Source organism: Ambystoma mexicanum, chromosome 5p (assembly GCF_040938575.1).
Source record: "Ambystoma mexicanum isolate Mex_15411 chromosome 5p, UKY_AmexF1_1, whole genome shotgun sequence".
In the NCBI taxonomy this organism is placed as follows: domain Eukaryota; kingdom Metazoa; phylum Chordata; class Amphibia; order Caudata; family Ambystomatidae; genus Ambystoma; species Ambystoma mexicanum.
In genome coordinates, this window is record NC_090930.1 from 1,150,026,612 (window position 1) to 1,150,053,003 (window position 26,392).

The window sequence follows — 26,392 nt, forward strand, 5'->3', positions numbered from 1 at the left end:
TCATTATCATTGTACATTGAAAACCCTATGGTCATATTATGTTGTATGTATATTTGAATTCAGGAAAGTCCCTTATAGAATGCATTCTTTGGCTTTCAGCACAAAAGCAATGAGACAGAAATAATAAACAATTTCAGCAAGTTGGACACAATAAAGATAAGTCAATTTAGATACAGGCATATTTTGCATTATGTAAAGCAAATTAGGATGAGTTAAACCAGGCCCCACAGAAAGGAACGGCCTGTACAATACACTAGAATAAATTGAAGCGTGATTTATTAATATTTTTAATAAACAATTGCAGCAAATTGTGCATTGATTTAGAATGTTTGTATTTTATTTGAATTTATATAGCGCTTTATGCCAAAGTGCTGAACAAAAGTATTTCCAGACATGGTACAAAACAAGTGAGAGTGAAATGATACCAAGAAAGAGAGATAAGGAGAAGAGGGGCAAGATTGAGAAGGGACTTGAAGATTAGACAAAGACAGTTGAACTTAAGATGGAAGTGAAAAAGGTAACCATCAAAGAGATGAGAAAAAAAATGAGATGGAGTCACAAGGATAAAGTAAAAACAGAGGGTGGATAGATGAATTATAAGTAGACTTTAGAGGACTTAGACATGAGACAGTGGGGGTCATTACAACCCTGGCGGTAGGGTGTTAACGGGGCCGGTAGACCTGCCGGCCCAGTTAACCCCCTACCACCTCATTACGAGGTCCGCTCGCAGGACCCGCTAAGGACGCCTGGTAAGTGGTTACATATTTACACATTACATATAAATCATTATTATTTATTAAATACATTACCTCATAAACAACAATCTTAATAGAGATGATCTATGTTAATGAAAAAGTAAAAAAGATCACAAATATATTTAATGATCACTAGGGGAGAGAAATCTCACAGTCCCTACAAAGTATACCTATTATTTAACAAATGTCCTAAGAAGAGTCATAATGACCATAAGCCATTTCTCCCATACACAACATTGTGTACAGTGCACATTCAGATAATATTTAAGCAGTATGCTCCCTAATGCAACAGAACTCCATCTAATTTGTCTGACATAGATTTCTTTCTTAGCAACTAGCTTCGATTGATTTTACAGTTAGGGATACAGCATCCCTGTTGCCAGTGTTCTTACAAAAGCTCATTGCATGTGTTGTCGTCTGACTTCCTACAGCGTGTAACATAAGAACAAGGTAGCTCTGTCTCAGAGGAATTAGTTAAGGACACAAAAACATAAAATGAGTCACTGTCTCTTTGGTTAAACCACACATGAGGCAGTTGATCATACCAATGTTACTGCATGAATTGGGAAATGCACCAACTTTGATGGTACCCATTCTGAAGGTCCAAAATAATGCATGTGAATACGGTGGAGTAAAAGTATCAAGAACATTCTCAAAAGTCAATTCTGGTTTGTACTGCAGATAGTAAACTCCCACTTTAAGGCTACTACAGTCTTCCACCATTTTTGCTCTTGTCATTTCGGCAAAGGTTCCATTGATCTTAATGATACTCAACCTAGTTACCTGAGTAGGATTCAGTGACAACGAGGATTCATTCAAAGTGTTCATGGTTGTTTTCACATGTTTGACCAAGGGGAGGCTCATGCCCCATCGAGGATCAACACATGAGCCAGTATTAACAGTATTTTTCCAAACCCTCCATGTGACAAAGTCTTAACCAGTATAAAAGTGGATTATATGCAACACCTTTGCCAATTGGATGGACATCAGTTTCCAGACAAACAATCGTATTAGGGAACATTGTGGTAACATCAACAGGTTGTTTACATATTTACTTTCTCTTCTAGTCAAATCTTTGGTGTTAACATAGCCCCAGATTTCTGCCCCAAAGAGGATGTAACGGCTTGTTTATTTTATAAATCTCAAGGGCAGGCAACATGGCTACTTTAGCAGGTCTTTTAAAGAAGCTCTTAACTGCTCTGCTATATTTCTCGAGGGTGGTTCCTGCTTTAGCCAACTGTGCAGACCAGAAACCATTCTCATGAAATCCTACCCTTTGATAATCCTAGAAGGCAACTTGTTCAAGTACGTGATTCACCGCTCCTATGTCTATCTTTGTTTGTTTTTCAGATATGGGCTTGAACACCACAGACTACATTTTATCTGTGTTCAAGACCAGTTTCAGGTCCCCACAAATCTTAGGAATGATGCCAAGGTGGTTTTCAGACCCTGCAGCGATGTGTCTTACAATACAACATTGTCCACAAAAAATAATGGCAAGTATTTCTGATGTACCATATTTGGTGGGTCCAGAGAACCATTAAATAATGCAAGAATAACTTTCTCCAGATTTATATAGACACAGCCTTGCCTACCCCTTTAGTTACAGAAAATGGTTCTGTGACATCCCCGGCTAGACCATAACGGACTACCGCCTTTTTCTCCATATACAGAGATTGCACTGCCATTAACAAATATCGGGGATATTCCCTTTCATTAAGGCTTCCCAGAGCAACTCACGGGGAACCCCAAAAAAGGCTGTTCTAAGATCCACAAAGACGGTGTAGAGTCTCACCCTAAACAAAACGGTATATTTTTAGATATGTAAGTGCAAAAGAAAACTTTGGTCTAATGTACTCTTAACCTGCTGCTGGAACACAGCGTGCAGGATGTAAATTATTTCACCCTTGTCAACCTAATGCTGCATATGTCTCAAGATTACCTTCACAAAGGTTTTCCCTAAACTATCCAGTATCGATATTGAGTGATAACTGGCCGGTGTGTCTCTCCCTCCTTTTTCTTCATCGGTACAATCTCTGCCGACTGCCATGCGGCTGGGACTGTGTTAATCCTGATGCATGCATTGAAACGTTTAAAAAGTACTGGGGCCCAAACCGTAGGTTCATCCTTAAAAATGTCAAAGGGAACCCTGGCCGGGCCAGGGGCTTTACCACCTTTCTGTGACAAAATGGCTTGATAGACATCTTTCACTTCTATCTGAAATGCGTGCTCCTTAGTGAACAATTCTGGGCTAGAACAAACAGCCAACCACCACGGAGGCTGGGGAAATGACAGTGCCAAACATCTGGGGTGATTCTACACTGGACCGCTACTTCTCCTTAAACCTCAACCCCACTACCCAATTTCCAAAATGCAGCGCTATCATTTATAATATTTTGGGACAATAAGAAGTTTGGCCAGTGACACACATTAAATAGTAATATATGATGCCTTTTACCCATATTTAATACAATATGGTGAGGATCCATGAGATCTGTTGGCTAAGGTACTATTTGCCAATTCATGGTGGGATCCACCAGGATGAGAAGACCTCCATATAGTCTACCCTGTGCCTTTCTGGGCTAAAATCTGATATGATTGAAAACCCTGGATATCTACTTTATCCATTGCCCATATCTCCTGCAGCAACACTACTTGGTAGCTTCTAGTTAGATCCAGCCAGCTGGGATCTTCCAGATGTTTCATAACACCCCCCCAAACTCCACATCCCCCCGATGAAGTATTTCAGAGTCAATTAGCCTCTTCCAGCCCATCAGCATTCCTGCGATTAAATCTACATGAATCTGAATCTCTGAGACACAATGACATTAGTAGAACATCCAAAAGGGGGTCTAGCCTTCCGCCCAGTCTAAGTGGCACTCTGGGTTGCAGTGACTTTAGAGGAATGCCTAGGACAGAAGCAAGCCTTACTCTCGAACTGTAGCACAGTTGAGGGAGAACAATGGGAGGGACTAGTCTCTCATCCTTGGAACCTCTGTTCATAACCAGAACTGGCGATGGGGCTTGCTGGTCAGTAGGCGGGAGTAAGCTTTTGTAGTTATTATAGAGCCTGGAGGTGTACACATCATATAGTCAATAGCCAATAACCCCTCAGATATTGCTGGGTTCTTAAAGAATATCTGTATACAATCTGTAAGGGAGTTAGAGACTTTCAAACGGTCACACCTGGCTGTGTCTTCTCTAATTACAGAGACACATCCCTTAACCAATCTAATCCAGTGGATGCATGTATTAGTTACGGATTCATGCGATTTCCCTACGCACCCACTGGCAATCGGGGGACATTGTACATTGTCACGAATGGCTCATCCCTAACTACTGTTCTTCCTATGCAATTTGTATACTCCGTGGCTCCCCCTTTCTTATATATATTGCCTAGTGGTAAAGGTATATTATTAGGGCCTGTTAAGGGGCTTGTAACCATGTATGTATTAGTGATGTTATCATTAGGCTTTAGCCAGGATGGGGGTCCTTCTCCTATATTAATCCCCCCAGCCCCATCATTGTAGTGGTAGGCCCTGAAGCACAAATATTAGTGGGTTCTGAACGACCACGCGCTGTTAGATCTCTCTCATTCACTTTTTCCTGTGATACACAATTTCTCTTTCGCAAAATTGCACTCTTTTTTGTTACTTGCAAAGGATTTGAACCATCATGTTTACCCCAGCTGTCCGTTATAACTAGAACAGTTTTAAGTAGGTCTTATAGTATACAAATTTCGCTTTTGAACTCAATAAATAATGTATTAAATGTTCTTAATTCTTCTGACACCTTTAATATCTCTTGTTGGGGAACCTCCCCTCCGAAATTGCTTGGTTGCATCTGTTGAGTCCTGTTGCATTGCACCCACAAGTGTACTATTTGCTGTTTTCAGCTCAGCCAATAGATTTTGATTTAGATACGTGTGCTGGTATTAGGCATCTCAGCCCCCCACCTTGCATTAAGAGGTGCTTATCCTTACTATGTCTCCTATGCTCAAACACCTCTTTCTTAGGTGTTTTTTTAGCCAGGTGGCACGTGCCCTTTGTATTACATCACCGCTTAGATTTAAAATTCTCAAGCGGTAAGAACCTATTGCTAATAGGCACTGCAATGAACACACAATCTTCTATGCCTTATATTTGTACAGCAGAATCCTCCCATTCCTTCGTTCTCCAGAGACCCTTTTGTCTACTGCGGTGTGACAGCACACAACAACCGTGTCTAAAATCCTATTCACAAGAGGGATTCTACCTTCCTCTGGTTGGGGATATAAGTATAACGCAATAATGGTCTTTGCTAGATGGGTTGATGGAATTAATGTTACCAGATAGTGCTGTGGGATTAACAAAATGCTGCCCCCCCTTCCTGCTCTGTCTTCTTCCCAACTTCATAGGTGGACAGGCAGGGGGTCCTTAGGCTGACTAGTTCCACAGGCACGGAGTGGGGGTGGAGGGGCGGAGAATTCAGAAGCATTGCAACAGTTTCTGTCAATCCCTAACAACATAGCATTAAACCTCGCACTTTATAATTTAGGTTTAATCTTACTTGATTCCAACCCCCGTCCTTCACTCTTCCCACCAGCCTGTAAATCATCAATGTCTTGTATAAGATCCTTAATTTCAGATATTAAGGTATTAACTTCTTTTACAGGGTCAGACATCTTAAAACGTTTCTTCTGTCTATCCTTAGGGTAGATAGAAGTAAGTGCTTTCCTTTTGGACATGTTTAAATACTAAAAACACTTACAAAATTACATAAAGAGGCACACCTAAACTATATAAAGAAATTAATATGCAATCATTCAAATTGTTAATTACACACATACATACAGTATAGCCCCATCCTACCAATAGGAACAAGGTACTCCCCACTGGCTCAAGGGGCTGCCCGAGTCCATCTCCCCCATTTGCTCCTGCTTAGCTTCTATATATATTCAAGGGCTTATTTCCTGTTACCTGGGGGACGGAGGGGGTGCGAATTGGACAGCTAAGCAGCTTGCATTTTACAGCTTACAGTGTTAGAAGAACACGCCTTTTGCGTTGGGTTTCAAATGATTAATTAATACGTTGATTACAGCAGTCAAAAGGGGAGCCGAAGTGCTCCTTCGTAAGACCCGATTCAGCCGATTAGTCATCTTAACCATGGTATACTTTTAGCAATGTTGCCTTTTCAGCTCTGCTTCTACTCCTCTCCCACTCCAGTCCTGCTCCCACGCCACACTACTCGCAAACACAACACAGAGCGAGTTGTGGATGGAAGGGGGCAGCGTGGTTTTAAAAGTTTACAAAGATGTCAAATATAAACACCTGAAGTATTCCGGTAGCTTACCTAAAAGAAGCCAGTGCCAGCCTATTTCCGAGGGGACGAATGCAAGGTAAAAAACAAAAATTACAGGATCCAAATCCAAACCAGGGTCCAAGTTTAAATCCGAAAAATCCCAGCCAGGGCTTACATATAGAATAACAATCAATTCTGTTCAAGCTGATTTCCAGCGTTCCAGAATCAGAAACCAGGAAAATAACAGAAATTCCGCTCCACCCTACTGCACCAAACAGCCCTGCTCCCAACGGCAGCCCTTTGCCTCTGATAGGCTTCGCCACATTGGGCTCCAAGAGTGGGTTTTGAAGGTAGAACAGTCAGCACAATCGGGACACCTGTACAGCAGCCCAGTATAGCCCTGTCCTAACAGCAGCCCTTTGCCTCTGCAAGTCAAGGTCGTGTGGATGCAGAAGGTGAGGACAGAAAAGCAAAGAAAAAGCTCAGTGCCATCGTTGGGGGACACGGTGATGAGGAGGGAGAATAGGAGAGGATTTGCCAGCCCAAGAAAAAGAATAGGACTGAAACCAGTTTAGGACAGCTTCAGGGAACCCGAAAGAAGAGAGAGAGGGACGAAAGAAGAGGGGAGCGGTCAACGGTGTCGAAGGTAGCTGACAAATCATTGAGGATCAGGAGGGAGCAGGGTTTTGCATAGTGTGCTGAAAGACGTGAGTTACAGACAGAACGTAAATTAGTCTCTGTGGACGGCTAGAATGGAAACAGGATCCAACGCGAGGAAGAATACAGCTATGGGTAATAAAAGGAGAGACTTTAGAATAGGCAAGGCACTCCAAGAGCTTAGAAAGATATGGGAGAAAAAATATAGGTCTGAAATTTTAAGGGAGAAAAGGGTCAAGTGTGGGATTTTTAATGATGGGGAGAATAGCGTGCTCAAACAAAGTCGGAAAGGATGAAGACAAGAGAGAGATATTGAAAAGAGAGTTGAAGTAAGACAGTAGAAAGGGATAGACTTTGGAAATAAAGGTGGGATGAGTATCCGAGGGAGCTGAAGTGGGATGGGCCCTGGACAGAAGAAGAGCAGTGTCCGATTTAAATAGGGGTGAAATGGGGACACACAATCAGAATGAGTAGGGGGAAAAGAGGCAAGAGTAGAAGAAGAATGAGTAATAGTGAACTGCAGGAGGGTAACCTTGGAGGAAAAGTATGGAACCAAGTCAGTACCTGACAGGGAAGGAGGAAGAGCTGAATCAGGAGGAGACAGAGAGAGGGTACAGGTCAAAGTTTGAAAGAGGTGATGGGGTGGGAGGAGTAGGAGCCAAAAAAATCAGGATAGTATGAATGCTTAACAGAGAGAAGAACAGTGCTGAATGAAGAGTGATGAGAGGACAGAATGGAGGAGTCATATTCAGAATGGGACTTTAGTCAACGATGCTCCGCCTGTTGAAGGGTGTGTCACAGAGAGTGGTGATGCGGCATGAGCCATGGTTGTGGAGGGGTGGGAGAAAAAGGAAAAGTAGGATAAAGTGAGTCGAGGGTGGATGATAAAGAGAGGGAAAGTGAGGAGGTAGCATCATCAGGAGAGAGAGAGACGTGAAGGCACAGTGAGACGGAATAATGACAGTACAGGAAGAAATGAAGGAGGAGCTATTAAAAGAGTGTTCATTATGATAATACATGTGAAGGGGAAAGAAAAGAATCAACAGGGGGAAGAAGAGGGAATAGTCAAAAGAAAGTGAAGATGATGGTCTGAGGAATACACGGGAAGAGCAGAGACAGAGGAGGTAGATAAAGGAGAGGAGAAGATAAGGGGCCTCATTATGAGTTGGAAGGAGTATTCCGGTGGTAAATCCACCAAAATACTGCCTAATGGAATTACTGTTACTGTGTTGGTCCAGCATATTTGCCGCCAGAGTACAAGTGGTGGGGCGGTGTACACACCCGATCATTTGGATTCATTATGACTCCACGGGGGATTTCGGCGGAATTACCATAGCTATAATGTGATTATTTGTGTGTGCAAGGTTGTATGCATTGGAAGCACCATAAGAGAGTTAAGAATTTGAATTCGAGAGCATCACAAAATGCTGGGAAATCAAGATATGAAATATCCTCTCACCTCGCACTGACAGATGAAACTCCAACTAGATGACAAGAGGAACATCAGATTCATGGGGCTGGAAGTGGTAACCTGTTGAATCAGAGGAGGTGCCAGAGAACAGAATCTCCTGCAACAGGAAGCCAGAATATATTTTCAAATTCAGAACTATGTCAGACAGGCTTAACTCTGATCATGAGTATGATGTGTTTCTGTGAGGTTTAGGCAACACTTGGGCCACGCAGTCTTGTATTAAGTTATCCTATGAGTCATTGGGAGATAGTATACCACTGTACAATATGTAACCACATTTATACATTCCACACATATCTCCCAAAAGCCAGCTCCTAAGCCTTCAATCGCCATCTGATCCAATCATCCAAAACACATACTCACCTAGCCAGTTTGCTTAGCAACTATGAATTTTGTGCACTGTGTGTGTCACACATACACATCATGTTCCCTGCAAATTCGAGATATACACAGCTCATTCTAAGATGGATTGGATCCCCTCCTCTGAATATGCTCTGAACTGTACAAATTGAGCACCTTGCGGGTCACATGCTGTCATGGCCACAGGCCCCAGAACACAGAAACCACACCATCTAGTGATGGGGGCAATGGGTCACTTGACTCACTTATGTCCCTTGGGACTCATAAACACAGGGGCCATGGATGGACTCAGTCTTGGAGCCTTTGGCGCCAGGCTCATATAGAGATGTGAGCAGGAACACTTTATTTCAGTGCAGGAGTGCTTTTATTTTACTTCAGTGCACACTTTATTTCAGTGCAGGAGTGCTTTTATTTTACAAGAACTTTCCAGGTGCTAAAAGCCTTTATTCCTACCTGTGCCTGGAGAAAGGCAAATGCTCCAGGCACAGGTAGGTCAGGTACCACAGCCAGGGTATGCCCCTCCTGCTGCGCCTCAACAGCCCACGCCAGTACAGGTGGTTCTTCCAGGGGTGGATCCCCTGACCCCGCCAGAGCGCTTCACAGGTGATCCGAATAAGTACGCTGTCTTTATGAATCAATGTCGCCTTATCTTATGCAAACCTGGGGCATTCCCCAATGATAAAGCGAGAGTGGCATTTGTACTCTCATATTTGGGAGGTAGTGCAGCGGACTGGTCAATACCCTTGGTAAACCAGGATGATCCTTTGCTTTGAGACTTCGGAGGTTTCCAGCGTGAAATGGAGAAACTATTTGCACGGCATACTCAAGGGCGACTCTGGACAATAAGCTGTTATCACTACGGCAGGGTAATCAAGACCTACTAACATATATCGCTTCCTTCAATCGTCTGATAGCACAAACTAACTGGCCAGAGGAGAAAAGAACTACACTCTTTTACCAAGGCTTGCGAGGAGAACTTAAGGACGTATTAGCCCAAGTAGTAAATCCCCCGGAAAGATGTGCGTAATACATCGACCTGACATTGCAGTTCGATCAGAGATTGCAGTATCGGAAGATGGATCGGGCCAAGGCCGAGGGACGGTCACTCTATGTGCAACCCCGTGAGAATCAAACCAAATTACATGAATAGTCTGAGCCAATGCAAATGGGAGGCTTGCGGAGCCCACTCACCAAGGCAGAAAGGGAGAAAAGGTGACAGCAGCAGCTTTGTTTGTACTCTGGTAAGGCAGGTCACTATCTCTGAGAATGCCCCGTGGGATCACCCAGGAAAGCAGTTGGAGCAACCGACAAAGGTGAAGAAGAAGAACAGGACTCGGGAAACTCCAACTCGAGCGGTAAAAAGGAACCTATGCAGACCTCACATCTAGTCATCCCTGTGCTCCTGGTAAACCACAAGCAACCGTCGAAAATACATGCCTTGGAGGCATACATTGACAGTGGGGCTGTGGGAAATTACCTGGACCAAGATCTGGCTACCCGGATAGGCTTTCCTCTCTGACAGAAGCAGGTTTCGGAAAACATCACAGCAGTTGATGGATCTCAGCTATCATCCTGCTCAGTGACACATTACACCCAGTAGGTCATGCTTCTGTGCAGGGCGGTCACCAAGAGGACATCACCTTCGATCTCATTGGTGCTCCTCAGTTCCAGGTGATACAGAGATGTGAGCAGGAATACTTTATTTCAGTGCAGGAGTGCTTTTATTTTACTTCAGTGCACACTTTATTTCAGTGCAGGAGTGCTTTTATTTTACAAGAACTTTCCAGGTGCTGAAAGCCTTTATTCCAGAGAACATACCCATGCGTTGACTCATCGGGTGTGGCTCCCTAGGCCTGGTCTTCAAGTGCTGACTCATCAGGTGTGGCAGGGTGTGGCAGGCAGGCTGAACCTGGCAGGCGTGGCTTCAGAAGCTCATCTATCTAAGTTGCTCCATCCTTAAGGCTGGTGCTTCGGGTTACTGTGCACTCGCCTGCAACGTGATGCTCACCGCCACTTGGACCAGTTTACTTACCTTTGAAACCAGGCATTCTCCTTCATACTCAAATCCCGGAAACTGGTGCTTCATCGCTTCATCTGCAGACTCATCTCCTGACATCCTGTGATCTTGATCCCGATGCCGCAGCACTGCGTTCCAAATCCACAAACTCTAACCCTGTGAAGAAGAAGAAAGACAAGAACTACCATCCTAGGGCCATGCTGCATTTGAACCCGTACACCACCTAGTTAACAATTTACCATCTACTGTACCGCTGCAGGTTCGTTCCTCGTTCCCTCCGGCTGCCGCCTCGAGCTCTGCAGCTTCTGCCGGGTCGGCAACATCACCTGCAGGGAAAGAAAGAAAAAGAGCAAACATCAAAAGTGGAACAGACAGCAATATAAGACAACAAACTTTACAATTCAACAAAAACAGACGAGGAAAGACAAAGGCAAACAGGAACACTTACCTGAAGTATATTGGCTTAGTCGCAGCTGGACTGGAATACCGCGTGCAAGGGACCAGTGAAGGAACTCGGTCCAGCTCATACAAGCGCCCCTGCCAGAAGCAGCAGGACGGAGTGCTCGCCAAAGCTAATCAACAGGTGAGCTTTCCAGGGACAGCACATCCCACGGATACCATGGTTTGGGAGAAGGGGTCTGGAAGGGGATGAGGCTCACAAGCTGGCATACTCACGCCCCCTATTCTCCACACAGAAGCAGTCCCGAGCAGCATCACCTATTACCACCAATCACCACATAAGTGCAGGAGGTGAAGTTGGACCCGAGCGACCTCACCCCCGGTAGGGCTGCAACCGTGCCCCAATGCCTCAGCAGAGACCAGTTGAGCGTAACACATACACATAACTATGTCTGCAATCTACAGATTCCTAGAATCCTCTTATTGGTGGAACAGAATATCTTCTTTGAACCCTCAGTCTTATGAATGACCTTATTTTATCCAAGAGGACCTCCTCCATACTGGATACGTTACTGTCTCTCTCCTATTCACCAAGTCACCAGCTCATTACAGGCAATAATGATTACACATATATACAGACATCAAATCATAACTTTTTAAAACCCCTACAGGGACCGCATCGGTACAGATATTTGTATTGTTTCATCCTCTCATGGTGACATCACACACTTAACGTAATATGTCATCCACGGAATACACCACAATACTGTAATATAAACATTACAGAAAACATGGAATCCGCAAATTCTCACGCGGAACAAGACATTGAGCCGAACAGGGCAGAATATACTTCCAAATCTACTTTGAACAGGTAGGGGTGTTAACATACAGGTCAAGTCTTTTGCAACCTTGACTGGGGATCCAGCCCACAATAGATCATATGCATCTCTTACAAATAATCTTTAACTAATTCAGAAATCGCACACACAGCATCTACCTTGATGTCTCGGATGAGGCACAAGAGTGTATCTTAAAGATATAAGGTTGGTAAGAGATTCTCAGTTTTCATTTCAATCAGTCATCATGGGATACAGAAGCCATACTTCTGACCAATGTATACTTTGTCCTTCTCAGGTCATATAGAATATTCAGAGCACAACAGCTCTCGAATTCTTGCGTGCACCTATTTTACGGTCCCTGCAGAACTGTAACAGCTAAAAGGTCAAAAAAAGGTACCTTAGCAAAATAACCCATATAAAGATGCGTCACACCAGTCTTGCATGTGTGTGATGACATTACTCCCCTAACAATAGGTTATCATGCATAATTTTGAAATGTCGTTCTTGTTTCTTACGTGATGTTTGATAATTGGGGTTTCCTCTATGTCATCACTTTTCCCTCTTTTCCTATGTTCTATAACCACGCACTTGTACCTAACATTTTTATATGGGTTTGTGGATGCTGTTTTTCAAAAGTCTGGGTGAATTTGGACAAATGTATGTAACCATTATTAGTGTTTTGGTTCATGAACCTGTTCAGCCTTGAAAAAGACCAGGATGGGTCGAAACACGTGTTGACTGGTACATTGTTTCAATTATTTTTAAAATAAAAACCTTAAAATCAATATAAAGGACATGGACAAGATAATATTAATTTTGAACAAAGCTATAAGTCAATAGAACCTTATAGACTGATTTAGCGTGACTGGGGTTTAGGAATCCCATGACAGACATGTTTCTGGTGACATAGTGGCATTGTCACCCCACACCTATACAAACGCTGCTTAGCCGGCATCTCATTATAATTTCAATACCAGTGCAGTTTGAGACATGTTTGTTGCCACCCCCCACAGACTCACACGTTGGTCAATGGAGTCTTTTGTTTCATCATGTTCACATTTTATTGTATTCATTGCTGCTGGTGCAGAATACAACACAAAACAATCTGCCGCTTGGTACACCCAGAGCTCCACAGTAAAAACATGCAATTAAGTCATTAGAGAAACACACACACACACACAAACCAGTCCAGCCCTGGGGTGTCTATCTGCAACTTAAAACCGTGCTGCTGTGTTTATTATTTAGTGTACACAAACATATGAAGTGCTGCGTGAATGTCTGTCCTTCAAAACTGTTATCTGTTAATGTTGTCTTAATTCTGCTGTACAGTGCTCTGCTGCTTCCTAGCTAGGTGTGCGCTACACAATAATAGTAATAATACAATAATGGCAAGATGTATTCTTCTGCCATATCTTTAAAACAATAATTGAAGGATGGTTGGATTTAAAATTCTCAATGCCTGAGATGTCACGTTTGGCACTTTGAAAGCAGAAACAATCAAATGATTCTACCATCAGGAGATCAGACGCAAAAGCGCTGGTCCAGTTCTCACACTCTGAAGATGCTAATCTAATATTATTTAAATGGTTTGCTGCTGTGGTTTGTACATTTGCATGTATGCATGTAATGATAAGCTTTAATACATTTGGCAATTGTTAATTGCAGGTCATGAATGTAACTGTACTTTCACGCTTCTTTGTAGCCATTGGGCCTCATTACAAGTCCGGCGGTAAACCGGCAGGCTGGCACGGGACTTGCAATATTTTCCGGTGCCTGGCTTGCTGGATTTACCAGGGCATTACAGCCCCGGCGGTCTGGGAAGTCAGGCGCCAGAAAAGGTAAATCCCCATTCCCATTGAGTCCTATAGGACTCAATGGGAATAGGGAGCATGGAAGCACCGGCACCGTGTGCAACAGTGCCGGTGCTTCCATGTACGTCTGCGAGCGGGTGCAGTCCCGCCCACCAGGTCAGGCCTAGCGGGCAGAACGACAGCTGCTTGCAGACTTGAAGTGTGCCGGTCCGGTATCAATGGTGCTGGTAGGCTTATCAGCACCATTGTTACCGAACCGGCACACTCGTAATGAGGCACAATCTTTTTTTGCACTATGCAAGCCTAGTTTTTCCAAATCATTAGAGAATTATCTAATTTCCAAAGTGTGCCCAATTGTACAATTATCTAGACCAAGCCCATTACAGGGAGAAGTGTGAGTATGTTACGTTATGTTATGTTATGTTATGTTATGTTATGTTATGTTGATTTATACCGCGCACAGCTTCCACCCATGGGTAGTCTCCAGACATTAAAATTATGGGCCATTAAAAATCTCTAACACCTTTTCCAGTGGATGTATTCCCATATATTATATGTAGGCATAAACATCTGTAGGTCTCGTGCCCTCATGGGCCTAATTACAAGTTTGGTGGCAGGGGCGTTACTGGGGGTGCTAAGGGGCTATAGCCCCTGATCTTTTGATAGTAGCCCCGGATAGAATCTCAGGAGCTACAGCCAAAAGACTAGCTAGCCCCCAGTCCCAACAGTTCCAACATCAGTGTAGCCCCGGGTCTTTTCCAGACCTAGCAACTCCCCTGTTTGGTGGTATTATTCAATCCACAAAAATATCACCAAACGGATTTACTGTTACCACCACTTGGTCTGTCAAAATTACTGCCGGATTACAAGTGTTGTTAGGCGGTGTTAGTCCCCATTTATTGGAGCCCATAAGACCCCCATGGGAGCGCTGATTTTGCCTTTTTCTCTGTAGTAAGGTGGAGGAATTACCTCCAGAATTCTGCTGAAGGTTTTTCCTGGCACTGTCCTTCACCCACACTATTCCTCACACTTTCTCCCTCGCTGACTGTGACCCTCTCTCCTTCACTGTCCCCCATTCACCCTCACTGTGCCCCTCTCGCCGTCAGTGTCCGTCACCCTCACTCTCTCTCACCTTCACTATTCCTCACCCTGTATCCCTCACTGGCTGTGGCCTTCTCACCCTCACTGCTGCGAGGCAACAGTGAGGGCGAGGGACAATGTGGGAGAGAGCGGTAATGCAGCAGTAATGCACTGGTAACACCGTTACCAGTGCATTACCACAGTTTCTGGCCACACTGCCAAACTCGTAATGAGGCTCAATAGGGACAGATTCTAAGCTGTGGCAAAGACTGGAGTAGAAAGTTGACATTCTCCTCTCCAGTTTCCAGCACCACCATTCTGAGGTGAGTGGAAGGATTAGAGGGGAACTGTCAGGCTTTCCAGCAGCATATGTGTGCACCAGTGTTACTCTGAGAATTTCTAAAGTTTGACAAAAAATGTTGTGCTTTCCAGATGTTAAAGCTGATACAGATCTGCCTTTGTGGGTAAGCATGTGTAAATTGCAACCATTTCTTTTTTATGTAAGTGTCCTTGAGCTTTCAGTAAATAAGAAAGGTGGTGCTGCAGACTGAGGCAGCCTTCATGATAAAAGGAAAATGTGTGCAGTAGATGTTAACGAGGCCCTTAAGAATATGGTGCTTTAGGGGGGCGCTGTTGCGCACATCAAAGATGGCCGCCTAGCGCAAGCGCTCCAGCTCGGACGAAATCCTTTTTCAAAATTATTCCTGTCAGGAACGTCCCAAGCTCGGAAAAAAAGCTACATTCTGGTAACAGAAGCTCTGGCATACGTACTGGTGAGAAATTGTGAGAAATCGGAGCTGAGGTGCAGAGATACCTGCTTCGCAGATTCGGCGGCTGGTGGAGGCCTGCAGAGCCGCCTGTGGGCTCCACGGACGCCCGACGGAAGACCGAGGTGGGGGAAGAGCGCCGCACGACCCACAACATCCTGCTTACGAAGGAGAGGGAGGCCGAGTGTCTGCCCGCCTGGAGACGACGGTGCCCTTGCCCGCGATCACTCTTCGGGACCCATTTGGGAGACGGGGCCCTGCGGGAGCAGAAGGAGGTGCTTGGGGGCGTTGGACTGTCTCGCGGCTGCGGAGACGCAGCGGCTGCTCGGCCCGGCTCCCGTCCTGCAGCCCACCGCGACACTATCTGCGGCTCTGTGTGGGCTGTAACCTGCTCCCTGCCGGGCGGACTGCGGCTTTGGCGTAGACTGGCCCTCGACCTGCAGCCCCTCGCAGTGGAGCTTGAGGTGGTCCACGGCCATCGCCAGCGAACGCGTGCTGGCCCCGGGGGCGAGTGGGGCCGGAGCCCGCCCCCCCATTTTTTACCAAGTAAGTGACTACGAGATACGGGAAGAGCCCCACACCTGGGAAGGCCCTGCATAGTGAACTGCAACCGCGACCTGGGCCCACTGCATTTTGCCCCCACTGTCACGGGGGCAACAATCCTACAGCACCCTAAGCTGCTTCAGATCGTCGCCCTACAGCACCCTGGGATATACCGGCACATCATAGAGGCCCATCAAAAAGCACCCGGGTGGAGAGACATATATCCTTAAGTGGGCAATAATCACCCGCGACCACAGGCCCTACACCGCGCGGGCGCGGCGGAGCTGCTGTGTAGCGCTTGAGCACAGCAAGACCCCCGGCGGGGCCCTTCAACATATGATCCGGAGTAGTGGTTGGGGGGGCTTCCACCGGCGCAGCATTGCGAAATTAATTCCTATACACTGGCAGTACACCAGACGATAAGGGCGGATATATAAAGGATTCCCCCTCTCCACACCTGTGCCACATAGCGGTGCACAGGGCAACAACACGTGGGGGAACACAGTCCATCCTTCCTTGGAGGCCGCACCACATTGGCCGCACCGAGAAGAGGGGGGCAGGTGGGAAGAAGATTGGCCCAATGGACACCTCCACCAGCTCACAACCGCAGGGGGCGGCTGGTGGGGAACCACAACTGCCTGATGGGCAGGAGACTGACCCGATGGAACACCTAGCAGCGCTGGTACAGAACGGATTCATGGCTGTGAACGTAAAACTAGATGATATAGTGGCGACGATCGGATCCTTGAAGGCACGTGTTGAAAAAGAAAGCGCGTGTGTTACGGAGGCGGAAAATAGGATAAGCGCAAACGAGGACACGATACTACAACACAGTCGAGATATAGCCCACCTCCAAACAGAATTACATAAAACCCAAAACAAGTGTGAGGACCTTGAATCTAGATCCTGGAGAAACAACATCCGGATTGTTGGGGTATCTCAAGAGTTTTGCAAGGGTCCCATGGAGAGACAAGTTGAGGCCTTGTTGAAAGACATCCTAGGTGCCGACTCTTTCTCGGATCACTTTCTGATTGAAAGAGCCCATCGCACCCTAGCACCGCACCCGAAACCAGGAGCTCCCCCTCGAACTATAATTGCACGTCTCCTTAATTACCGAGACAGAGACACTATACTCCGGCTGTCGAGAGAAAAAGGAACCTTACGGTACGAAGAGAACAAAATCCACATATACCCGGACTTCTCGACCAACGTGCAAATGCAAAGAAGATCATATGATGGGGTGAAAAGGCAGCTACGTATGCGAAATGTGCCCTATGCCCTCATCTTCCTTGCGAAAATGAGGATACAACATGGGGGACGGGCCCACTTCTTCGAGAACCCCACAGATGCCATGTCGTACGTAGAGTCTTCCATCCTATTATCCCCCGGAGACGGAATGGCAAACCAAAATGCGAGTCCATAACCGAGGGGTGAAAGACGAGACCCAACAGAGCGGAAAATGAGGTTAAGGCTCGACCGCCTGCCACCTGACAAAAGAAAAAAGAATAAAGAAATTGGAAGTTATGTAACGGTGACGAACTGAACAAAAACTGCTGTTTCTCCGGGCTGTGAGCCTCAGTCTAGAGTGCGCCAGATGGCTACAACTAGTGACCCTCAGGAAAGTTCCACATGTTAAAGGGACTGTTTATTGTGGGACAACATTGTCAAGTTGGGGTTGATGATGTGGGTGGGGTATTAAAATGTTGCGGGATTAAGCAAAGCGGGGAGGAGGGTGGGAAGTTCTGGAACCGGGACTCAGTTGGAGGAGTCCCTCAAGTTATAAAACGTGGTGACATTGCAACACATGGAACTCTCCTAAATAACAGCAAGGCAAGAAATGCAAACTGGGTATACAGACATGGCTAACCCTGTTAGAGCGGCCTGGGGGCTTAAATTGAAACTTCTTACTTGGAACGTCCGGGGGCTGAACAATCGAGTCAAATTGAACAAAGTGGGAGCTTATGTCACGCGTCATCAGCCTCAGATTGTCATGCTACAGGAAACTCATGCGCTCCAGAAGGTTAACACCGAGTTCTTGAAAGGGTGCGGTAAGCATAGATACTGTACGGAATACTCCTCGCAGGAAGAGGGGCACTGACCCTGATTCACCCATCAGTTGGGTTCCAATTTGAAAGGAGTAAAATAGACCCGTTGGGTCGCTACGTTATAGTTTGGGGAAACATCGCGGGGGAAGAACTGATTTTGATAAATACGTATGGTCCGAATATGGATCACCCTGATTTTTACACGAATGTATTGCAAGAGATTGGTGTGTGTGGGGGCGAGCAAACAATGTGGGGAGGAGACTTTAATACTATCTTAGACACAGAACTAGATCGCTCCACCTCCACACACTGGAATCACACGAGATCAGCTAACACTCTACAACAAATCATCTCACAACTGCAACTAGTAGATGCCTGGAGAACACTGCACCCCCAAAAGAGACAGTATTCCTTTTACTCCTCAGTGCATGACACCGAATCCCGCATCGATTACTGGTTGGTGTCTGCGTCTCTCATGCACCAAATTAACGAAAGTGAAATATTTCCTCGCACCCTATCAGATCACTCCCCTATTGTGTTAGACATGACACTAGGAAACCTTAGACCCCCGGTCAGAAGATGGAGGATGCCTTCCGACATCTTTAAGGACCCTGCAGTGGTAGAGGAATTACACACCGAGGTAGAATCTTTTTTCGAAACCAATAAGGATTCAGTAAATAGCCCTGCGACGCTATGGGAAAAGTTCAAGGCGTGGGTGAGGGGTATCCTGATTTCCAAATCCACTGGGCTATTGAAAGCGGTCAGGAAGGAACTGGCAGAGGTTGAGAAACGATTGGGGGAGCTAGAGCAACGATACACATCCCTGCATGAAGACAACACCCTTGCAGATATTAATAGCAACCTACAAGAATTCAACAAGCTAGCAAATAGGGAACTGCTGTATATGGCCACTCCGGCCAGAGCACGTCGGTATGGCGAAGGGAGCAAGGCGGGGGGGCACCCTAGCTAACCTGCTGAAAGCTGAAGGAGGCCGCACCTTGATCTACAGCATAATAGCGAGCGACGGCACAGTGACAACAAGCGAGGAAGGTATTAATAGTGAGTTTTCCCATTTTTATAAAGAACTCTACGCCAACCATGATCTAAAAACTCCCAATGATATCAGAGTATACTTATACAAAGTTGTTAGCTGAAAATAAATTACTGTTAGACCAGCCCCTTACGATTGAAGAAATTAAGGAAGCGATTAAATCATTAGCCAATGGAAAGGCTCCTGGCTCAGACGGTCTGGGAATTGAATTATACAAGGAGCTGAGTGAGGAAATTGCCCCGATATTACTGTCCATGTGGGAGGAGGCCACAGAAGTAGGGATACTGCCAACATCCATGAGAGAGGCCATAATCACTGTACTCCCTAAGCCCAGGCGTCCCCCCAATGAGATGTCCTCATACAGGCCCCTGTCCCTTATAAACTGTGACGCCAACATATTTGCAAAGATTCTGGCCAATAGACTCCTACCTCACATGCCAATATTAGTACACCCTGACCACTGCGGGTTCATCCCCACTAGATCTACAGCACTCAATTTACGTAGGCTATTTGGCGTCATGGCCCAGATCAAACCGGAGGCCCAGGTGGTAGCTGCGTCCCTAGATGCTGAAAAGGCGTTTGATTCTGTGTCATGGACGTATCTGTTCATGGTGTTGGAAAAATTTGGACTGGGCCCATGCTTTCTGAAATATGTTGAGGTGTTGTACACTAACCCAGGGGCCAGGGTGTTAACTAACCACACTATGTCAGATTGGTTTGAGTTGGGGAGGGGTACTAGACAGGGCTGCCCATTCTCCCCCATACTGTTTGCCCTGACCATGGAACCAGTTGCGGCAGCAATTAGAGAACATCAGAAACAGAGGGGTGTATGGATGGCGGGACTGACCCAATCAATATCCCTGTATGCAGATGACACCCTATTATACATCCGAGAACCTGACACACACTTGGGTCCAGTGATGGAAGCAGTGCACAAATTCGCAGAATACTCGGGATACAAAACTAATTGTTCTAAATCTGAAATCTTTCCCCTTACCCCTGCTACCAGATGCCCAAGCAACACGTACGGTCTACAGTGGTCCCCAGACAAGATAAGATACCTGGGGGTTATCGTGTCAGGAGACAGAACATCCCTATTTTTGAATAACCACGAATCCCTACTGACTACGATTTCCAGTAGGCTCCGCATATGGGCTAATCTTCCCATTTCACTTATCGGACGGGTAGCCATACTAAAAATGGTCATCCTTCCTAAGCTACTGTATATATTCACTAACATCCCGATTTGGCCCGGTAGGCGGTTTTTCGACACTCTTGGATCCATGGCGGTGGAATTTATCTGGTGCGGGGGGTGGCCAGGATGAAGTGGGAAAAAATGGTGGAACCATATAATAAAGGCGGCATAGCAGCCCCTGACTTCGAATTATATTATCTGGTTGCACAGGCCCAATTTGTTAAGCACTGGTATGACGAACACAATACCTCACCCCACATCTGTCTTGAAAAACACGCAGCATGTCCAACCGACATAAGGTCAGTCATCTTTAAAGATAAACACAGGGATGAATGCCCATTTGACCCAGTTAGTACAACAACACAGGCATGGTTCAAACTCTACCAAAAGCTGGGGGTGAAGACGCCTTACTACGCTGAGGCCCCGATTTGGAACTTCCCAGGTATAACACCCACATACGATCCAGGTATACAAAACAAATGGGACCCAGACGAGGAATTTAAAATCAAGGACATATTCCCTAATGATAGATTCATAACATTGGAGGAATTCAAAACAGGGATGGGAAGGGACCAATTGATGATATTGCAATATCATAGAATGAGATTGGCCTTCAAGGCCCGGTGGCCAATGTTCCCAGATGAACCCCCACCACACCCATGCCTGCTGACCCTGGCAACCCGAGCTGGAACCAGCATTTCGGGGCTATATGCGGCCGTGCAGGCTAATACTCCAACGGTAAATGTAATAAAGGCCTCCTGGGAAGCAGACCTGGGTGAAAATATAACTGACAGAACCTGGGAGAGATACTGTGAATTGACCAGGAGGGTATCCATGAACGCAGGCCTCCGGCTGATTCAGTTGAAGATGCTAAATAAGCTACACTACCCCCAAAAAGTGGCGAAGTTTACAAATAATAGTCCTGGTAAGTGTCCGAAATGTGGGGTGGATCGGGCTGACTCGATACACATGTACTGGAGCTGTCCTCATGTGCACGCGTTTTGGGGCGAGGTAGCAAATATCCTAGAGGAGGTGACTCAGATACTGGCAGACCTCACACCCCAAAAATATCTGTTTAGGAACATTGGTAAACAATCGGAGGTAACAAGAAGGCTCTTTAACATCACATGCGCAGTGGCAAAAAAGTGCATTCTGCAAAAATGAAAGAGTGCACAGGCACCAAGAGTGAGCCACTTCCTTAAGGAATTGATGTATGTCAATGAATGTGAAGAACACTATATAATGTCACTCCCGAACTCAAGTAAACCGAAGGACATCTAGGCCCCGTTTAGAATACATCCATGCGAAGCAGACTCGGCCAGTAACAGCCCGGTATACTGAACTGAACGTTGATGTTCCGAATATATGCGATATGTGTTGTTGTTGCAATGTCATGTACCACAAGCATTAAATAAAGTTAAAAAAAAAAAGAATATGGTGCTTTTATGAAATGTGTTGTTCCTGCTTGGGACAACCCAGTTCTTTTTTTATAAGGACCTCTGAATCAGGCCCTTTGATGCCTGGTCACCACAGTCTTCGTTTAACAGAATATGGTGCTTTTAAGAAAAGTGTTGCTACTCCATGGAACACTGCTACTCTATTTCGGCATGCACTACTCTTACAGGGAAAGCTGAAAAGTGTACAGACTCTACCAAATATGGAGTTATGTCTCTTAGGAAGGCAACTGAGGACTTGTATACAGCCTCTACGAGGACTCCAATGTTTTAGCATGATCTATTTGATCTTGTCTTAGTGAATCTCCCATACGAGCAAACTACCCTGAGTTCACTCTAAGGGGATTCACTTTTAACAAGACTGCTTCAGTGGGCACTAACATGGGCCGTTGGCATGGGTCTTTCAGGAGGAGCATCCGGTCTATTTAGTTTGTTGGCTGTTCTTGCAAACCGATAACCCACATGGGGGAAGAGAGCGATGAGTGCTAAGCAGGAAAGGGTTTGGTAAGATTGGGGGCAGATGTGTAAGGATTGTCAAGATCTTACTTTTCAGCAACCTAATCAAACACCTGGTGACACTTCTTTACACGACACGGGTTCTCATTACAGATACGCTGCCCCAGTGCGTGTGCAATTTAGCTTAGAACCAACACTAGGGCAAGCATTGCCCTGGTGCAAAAAATAGTCTTGCAACGGGCCTCATTACGAGTTTGGCGTCAGCCGTGCCTGTAACACAGGCACGCCTGACGCCAAACCTGTGATTTTACCGGCAACCGCAAATGGGCAATTACTGGGTCATGCCGAGTTTGGCGGACCCAGTAATTGCTCATTTGCGGGTGCCGGTAATAAGGGACTCCCCATCCCCATTCATCCCCACAGGGCTGAATGGGAATGGGGAGCTCGGATGAACCGGCACCATTCATGACGGTGCCGGTGCATCCACGAGTTGTGCTCGCGGGTGCCGCACTGCCCACCAGGTCTGACCTGGCGGACAGAGCGAGACCCACGAGCACAGCTCGTAGTATTGGCAGTAAAGTACCAACGGTGCCGGTAGCGCTACCGGCACCGTTGTTGCCTCACCGCCATACTTATAATGAGGCCCAATGTATTTTGCACCTGGGCAATGTTCACACTAGTGCTAATAAATCACGCTATTAACACCAGGACAGGCATCGCTCTGGTGCAAAAGGCTTTGAAAGCACTTAATTTTGCCTTAGGGCACTTTTCTGTCCTGGTGCTAACCGCGTGCAAAATTGCACTTGTGCCATAGCAACGTTTCTGGCAAAGAGGCCACTGATGGAGCTGATGTGTATGTTAAATCTGGATATACACTTCACAGCATTTTAAGTATCGACAAGTAGTGTAAACTGTAGGAAAGTGTAGTGTTTAAGGGCATTAATTGGGGCATTTGGTGACAGCCATCTTGCACTTCAAAGTTGGATTTTTACTTAGAATATGTTCACAAAAGACACAAATTTAGCAATTATTGGTTACACGTGCTGAATAGATGAGAACTAAGGTGTTGTGGAGACAGTAAACAGGCAGACATAGGGTGCACATCAATTAAACTAGTACCAGAAAGTGGCCTTGAATAATGTAAAACAATGTATTTACCAGAGTAGGCCACAGGCCTCATTCCAAGTGTGCCAGTCCGGAGAAAATGGCAGAAAAAAATCATTTTTCCGGACTGGCACAGTTCAAGATTGCAATGGGGGCCATGGATTTCCTAGTAGGCCTGACCCGCTGGTAGATCAGGACCCTACCGGCAAATAATTGCCAAATCACTGGCACCTGTACTACTAGTACTACCTGTGCCGGTAAGTCCGGCAATCCCATCTCACGGGAATAGGAATTTACCTGCACTCCACCGCCTGTAATATCCTGGTAATACCCGGATATTGGGCGGCAGAGACGGTAAGGCTGGTTTGCCGGTATCGGTGGGATACCGAAAAACCTATATTTAGGGCTATATCTCCTTTGACACATTCTAGCAAAATGGAAGAAAGCACATTTTTAAATTTAAATTAAGTGTTGTTTTCGGGAAAGGGGTGGTCTGTTCTCCAACAGTACTCTGACAAAGCACCATTTGAAGGATTACACAAGCGGCGGGGAAGCAAAACCAATGCAAGGGTTCATTGTTGGATTACTTTTAACGTTCTACGGTATGGATTTTATGTAACTGTTTTATATTTTATATTGATGCATTGTACTTTTATGCATATTTTTATCTGAATAAAGTTTATTGATTGATGGATTTCTTCCATTGCAAAAGGCATGTTGAATGCCCCTGCACAAATGCATCTAACGCAGTAAACATAATTACATGTGCTTGTGTGCGTTTCAGAGCCATTACTCCATTCAGAAGGCCGCGGCCGTGCTTGGCATTGGCACAGACTTTGTCATTGCAGTGAAGTGTGATGAGAGGTAAGCGCCTACGCGTGTACTGCTGCCGCAGTAAAGGCTAAAACATGGCTGCAATGCACATCTTTATTTGCAATGGTGTATGGCCATATTCCATGAAGCTTGTAAGCATTCTTCAGAATTCTGGGTGGCATTCTTGCACAATTTCAAAAGGTATTCATTTTCATTGCAGACCATTCAGTAGAGCAGGGGTCTGCAAACTGTTCGTTCTCCAGTTGTTTTGTACTACAATTCTCATGATCTCTCACCATTGACTATGCTGGCTAGGGCTGACTGGAGACCCTTGCAGTAGAGCAATGTTTTTTTTATTGTTGAATTTAATCAGTGTGTACACAAACGAATGTGGAGGAGGTAGTGTATAGCAGATCTTTAACATGAACAATATGTTTATGTATGTGTTGTTAACAATGATATGTTTGTTGTATTAAATGGTTACACTGCCATAAGAATTGTTAACACAGAAAAACACACGTGCAGATGTGATTAGTAGCATTGAGGGGGAATAGGCCTTTGATAAATGTGTTGATGCAATGAGTTAAATGAAGGTCTTGTGATTTGGAATGTTTTATCATTATACAAAATTCGGAAGAAAAAATGTAGCACAAAATAACAATGGACATAAACTTGTGTAACAACTAATGGGTTAGGACTTGTTAATTGTCTGTTTAAATACTACCTTAAGCAGATATGTTTGGGTATAGGAGTTGTGTCAATGCCCCAAGAGGTGCTATGCCCCTGCATTCTCGCTGGTTTATTTTCTGAATCTAATCACAGAACAATGGACATAAACTTGTGTAACAACTAATGGGTTAGGACTTGTTATTTGTCTGTTTAAATACTACCTTAAGCAGATATGTTTGGGTATAGGAGGTAGTCAATGCCCCAAGAGGTGCTATGCCCCTGCATTCTCGCTGGTTTATTTTCTGAATCTAATCACTGGCCAGAATTACTGTTGCCCAAGTTAAATTCTCTTTAAAGTTAATAGAAGTAACATCAAAGAATATTCAAGAAGCCATGAAGCTCAACCATTGCCAAAGAGCTGCAGCTTAAAGGCACTCCAACGTGCATACGTACTGCTATTGTGTGCAGAACTGCACACACATTACAATACATGCAAGTATATAGGTCTGTTACAGTACCAAATCGGGGCCCATAGCCGCTATGTTCAGGTGACATAGCAAAGTTCCGGCTCACAATAAAAATATGGTAAAGATGACATTTCCCGGCTATCACCAAGCGAAGTATTGGGACGTTATGGTTAAGTTGCACTAATAAAAACCTATGAAATTCAGTGAAAAAACTGCTAAAAGGATGTTATGGTTAAGTTGCACTAATAAAAACCTATAAAATTCAGTGAAAAATCTGTGTTAAACGGACGTTATGGTTACAAGTAAAACCAGAAAACCCCAGAAATTTGCCAGTTATGATAAGCTAAGCAACCATAACTCACGCCACCATCATGCACTGCTAAAATTAAAACCCCGGACATCACAGATGACATCAACTAAACTAAACTAAAACTAAACTAAATCACAAATGTCATTTATGAGATCACTGATGACATCACATATCTAGGCCACTTGTTTGTGTTCTCTGTTATATCTAGGCCAGGTGGTTTTGTTCACTGACAGAATATTTAAATTCAAAAGATGCTATATATCTAAACGTTAAACTTGTCGCATATTCTTAAAGTACTTCCCTTAGGGATTAGTATGACCTTATGGTGCACATACATGGGCCAATAAGCAGGCCTCAAACACACAATTCATTTGTATACATGAAGATGAACTTGAATGTTACTGATATTTGCGGGTGATATTGTTTCTTTCTTACTTTATTTTCCCTGTATATGTCTCTGATTTGTATACATTGGGGGTCTTCATGAGTGTGTAGTAAGTCTTGAATTGTTAGCTATGTATTCTTTTGTTTCTCCTTTATTGTGCATTTGTTTAAATAAATAAAATAAACCTTAAGCACATGAATGAGCAAGCACGATGTGAAACAAGAAGGGTATTTTAAAACACGTCATAAATATCAGACACGTTAAAAACATTTGCACATGTTTCTTTTTAGCATAACACCAAAACATTTCCAAGTATTTCCTTTTGGTAGAAAACAATTTCAGAGTTCTCGGCTAATAGAAAAAATTATAATAAAAATTACTGTAATAGCATATCAAGAAGTTCTGTTCAGTATCTCCCTCCAGATATAAAACGCAACTGCTGTGTACAAAATGGATGCCGCACT

The 26,392-nt window shown here is 44.9% G+C and overlaps 1 protein-coding gene across 3 annotated transcripts in view; it reads left to right on the forward strand.

Annotated features, from left to right (window-relative positions):
* The window catches only part of LOC138481461 (glutamate decarboxylase 1-like), a 719,240-nt gene that overhangs the window by 506,198 nt on the left and 186,650 nt on the right, over positions 1–26,392 (forward strand). For all 3 annotated transcript variants that reach the window (XM_069613613.1, XM_069613614.1, XM_069613615.1), the window contains exon 7: positions 24,069–24,148. In XM_069613613.1, coding sequence (XP_069469714.1) covers positions 24,069–24,148 — 80 coding nt within the window. The remainder of the gene's footprint in view (positions 1–24,068; positions 24,149–26,392) is intronic.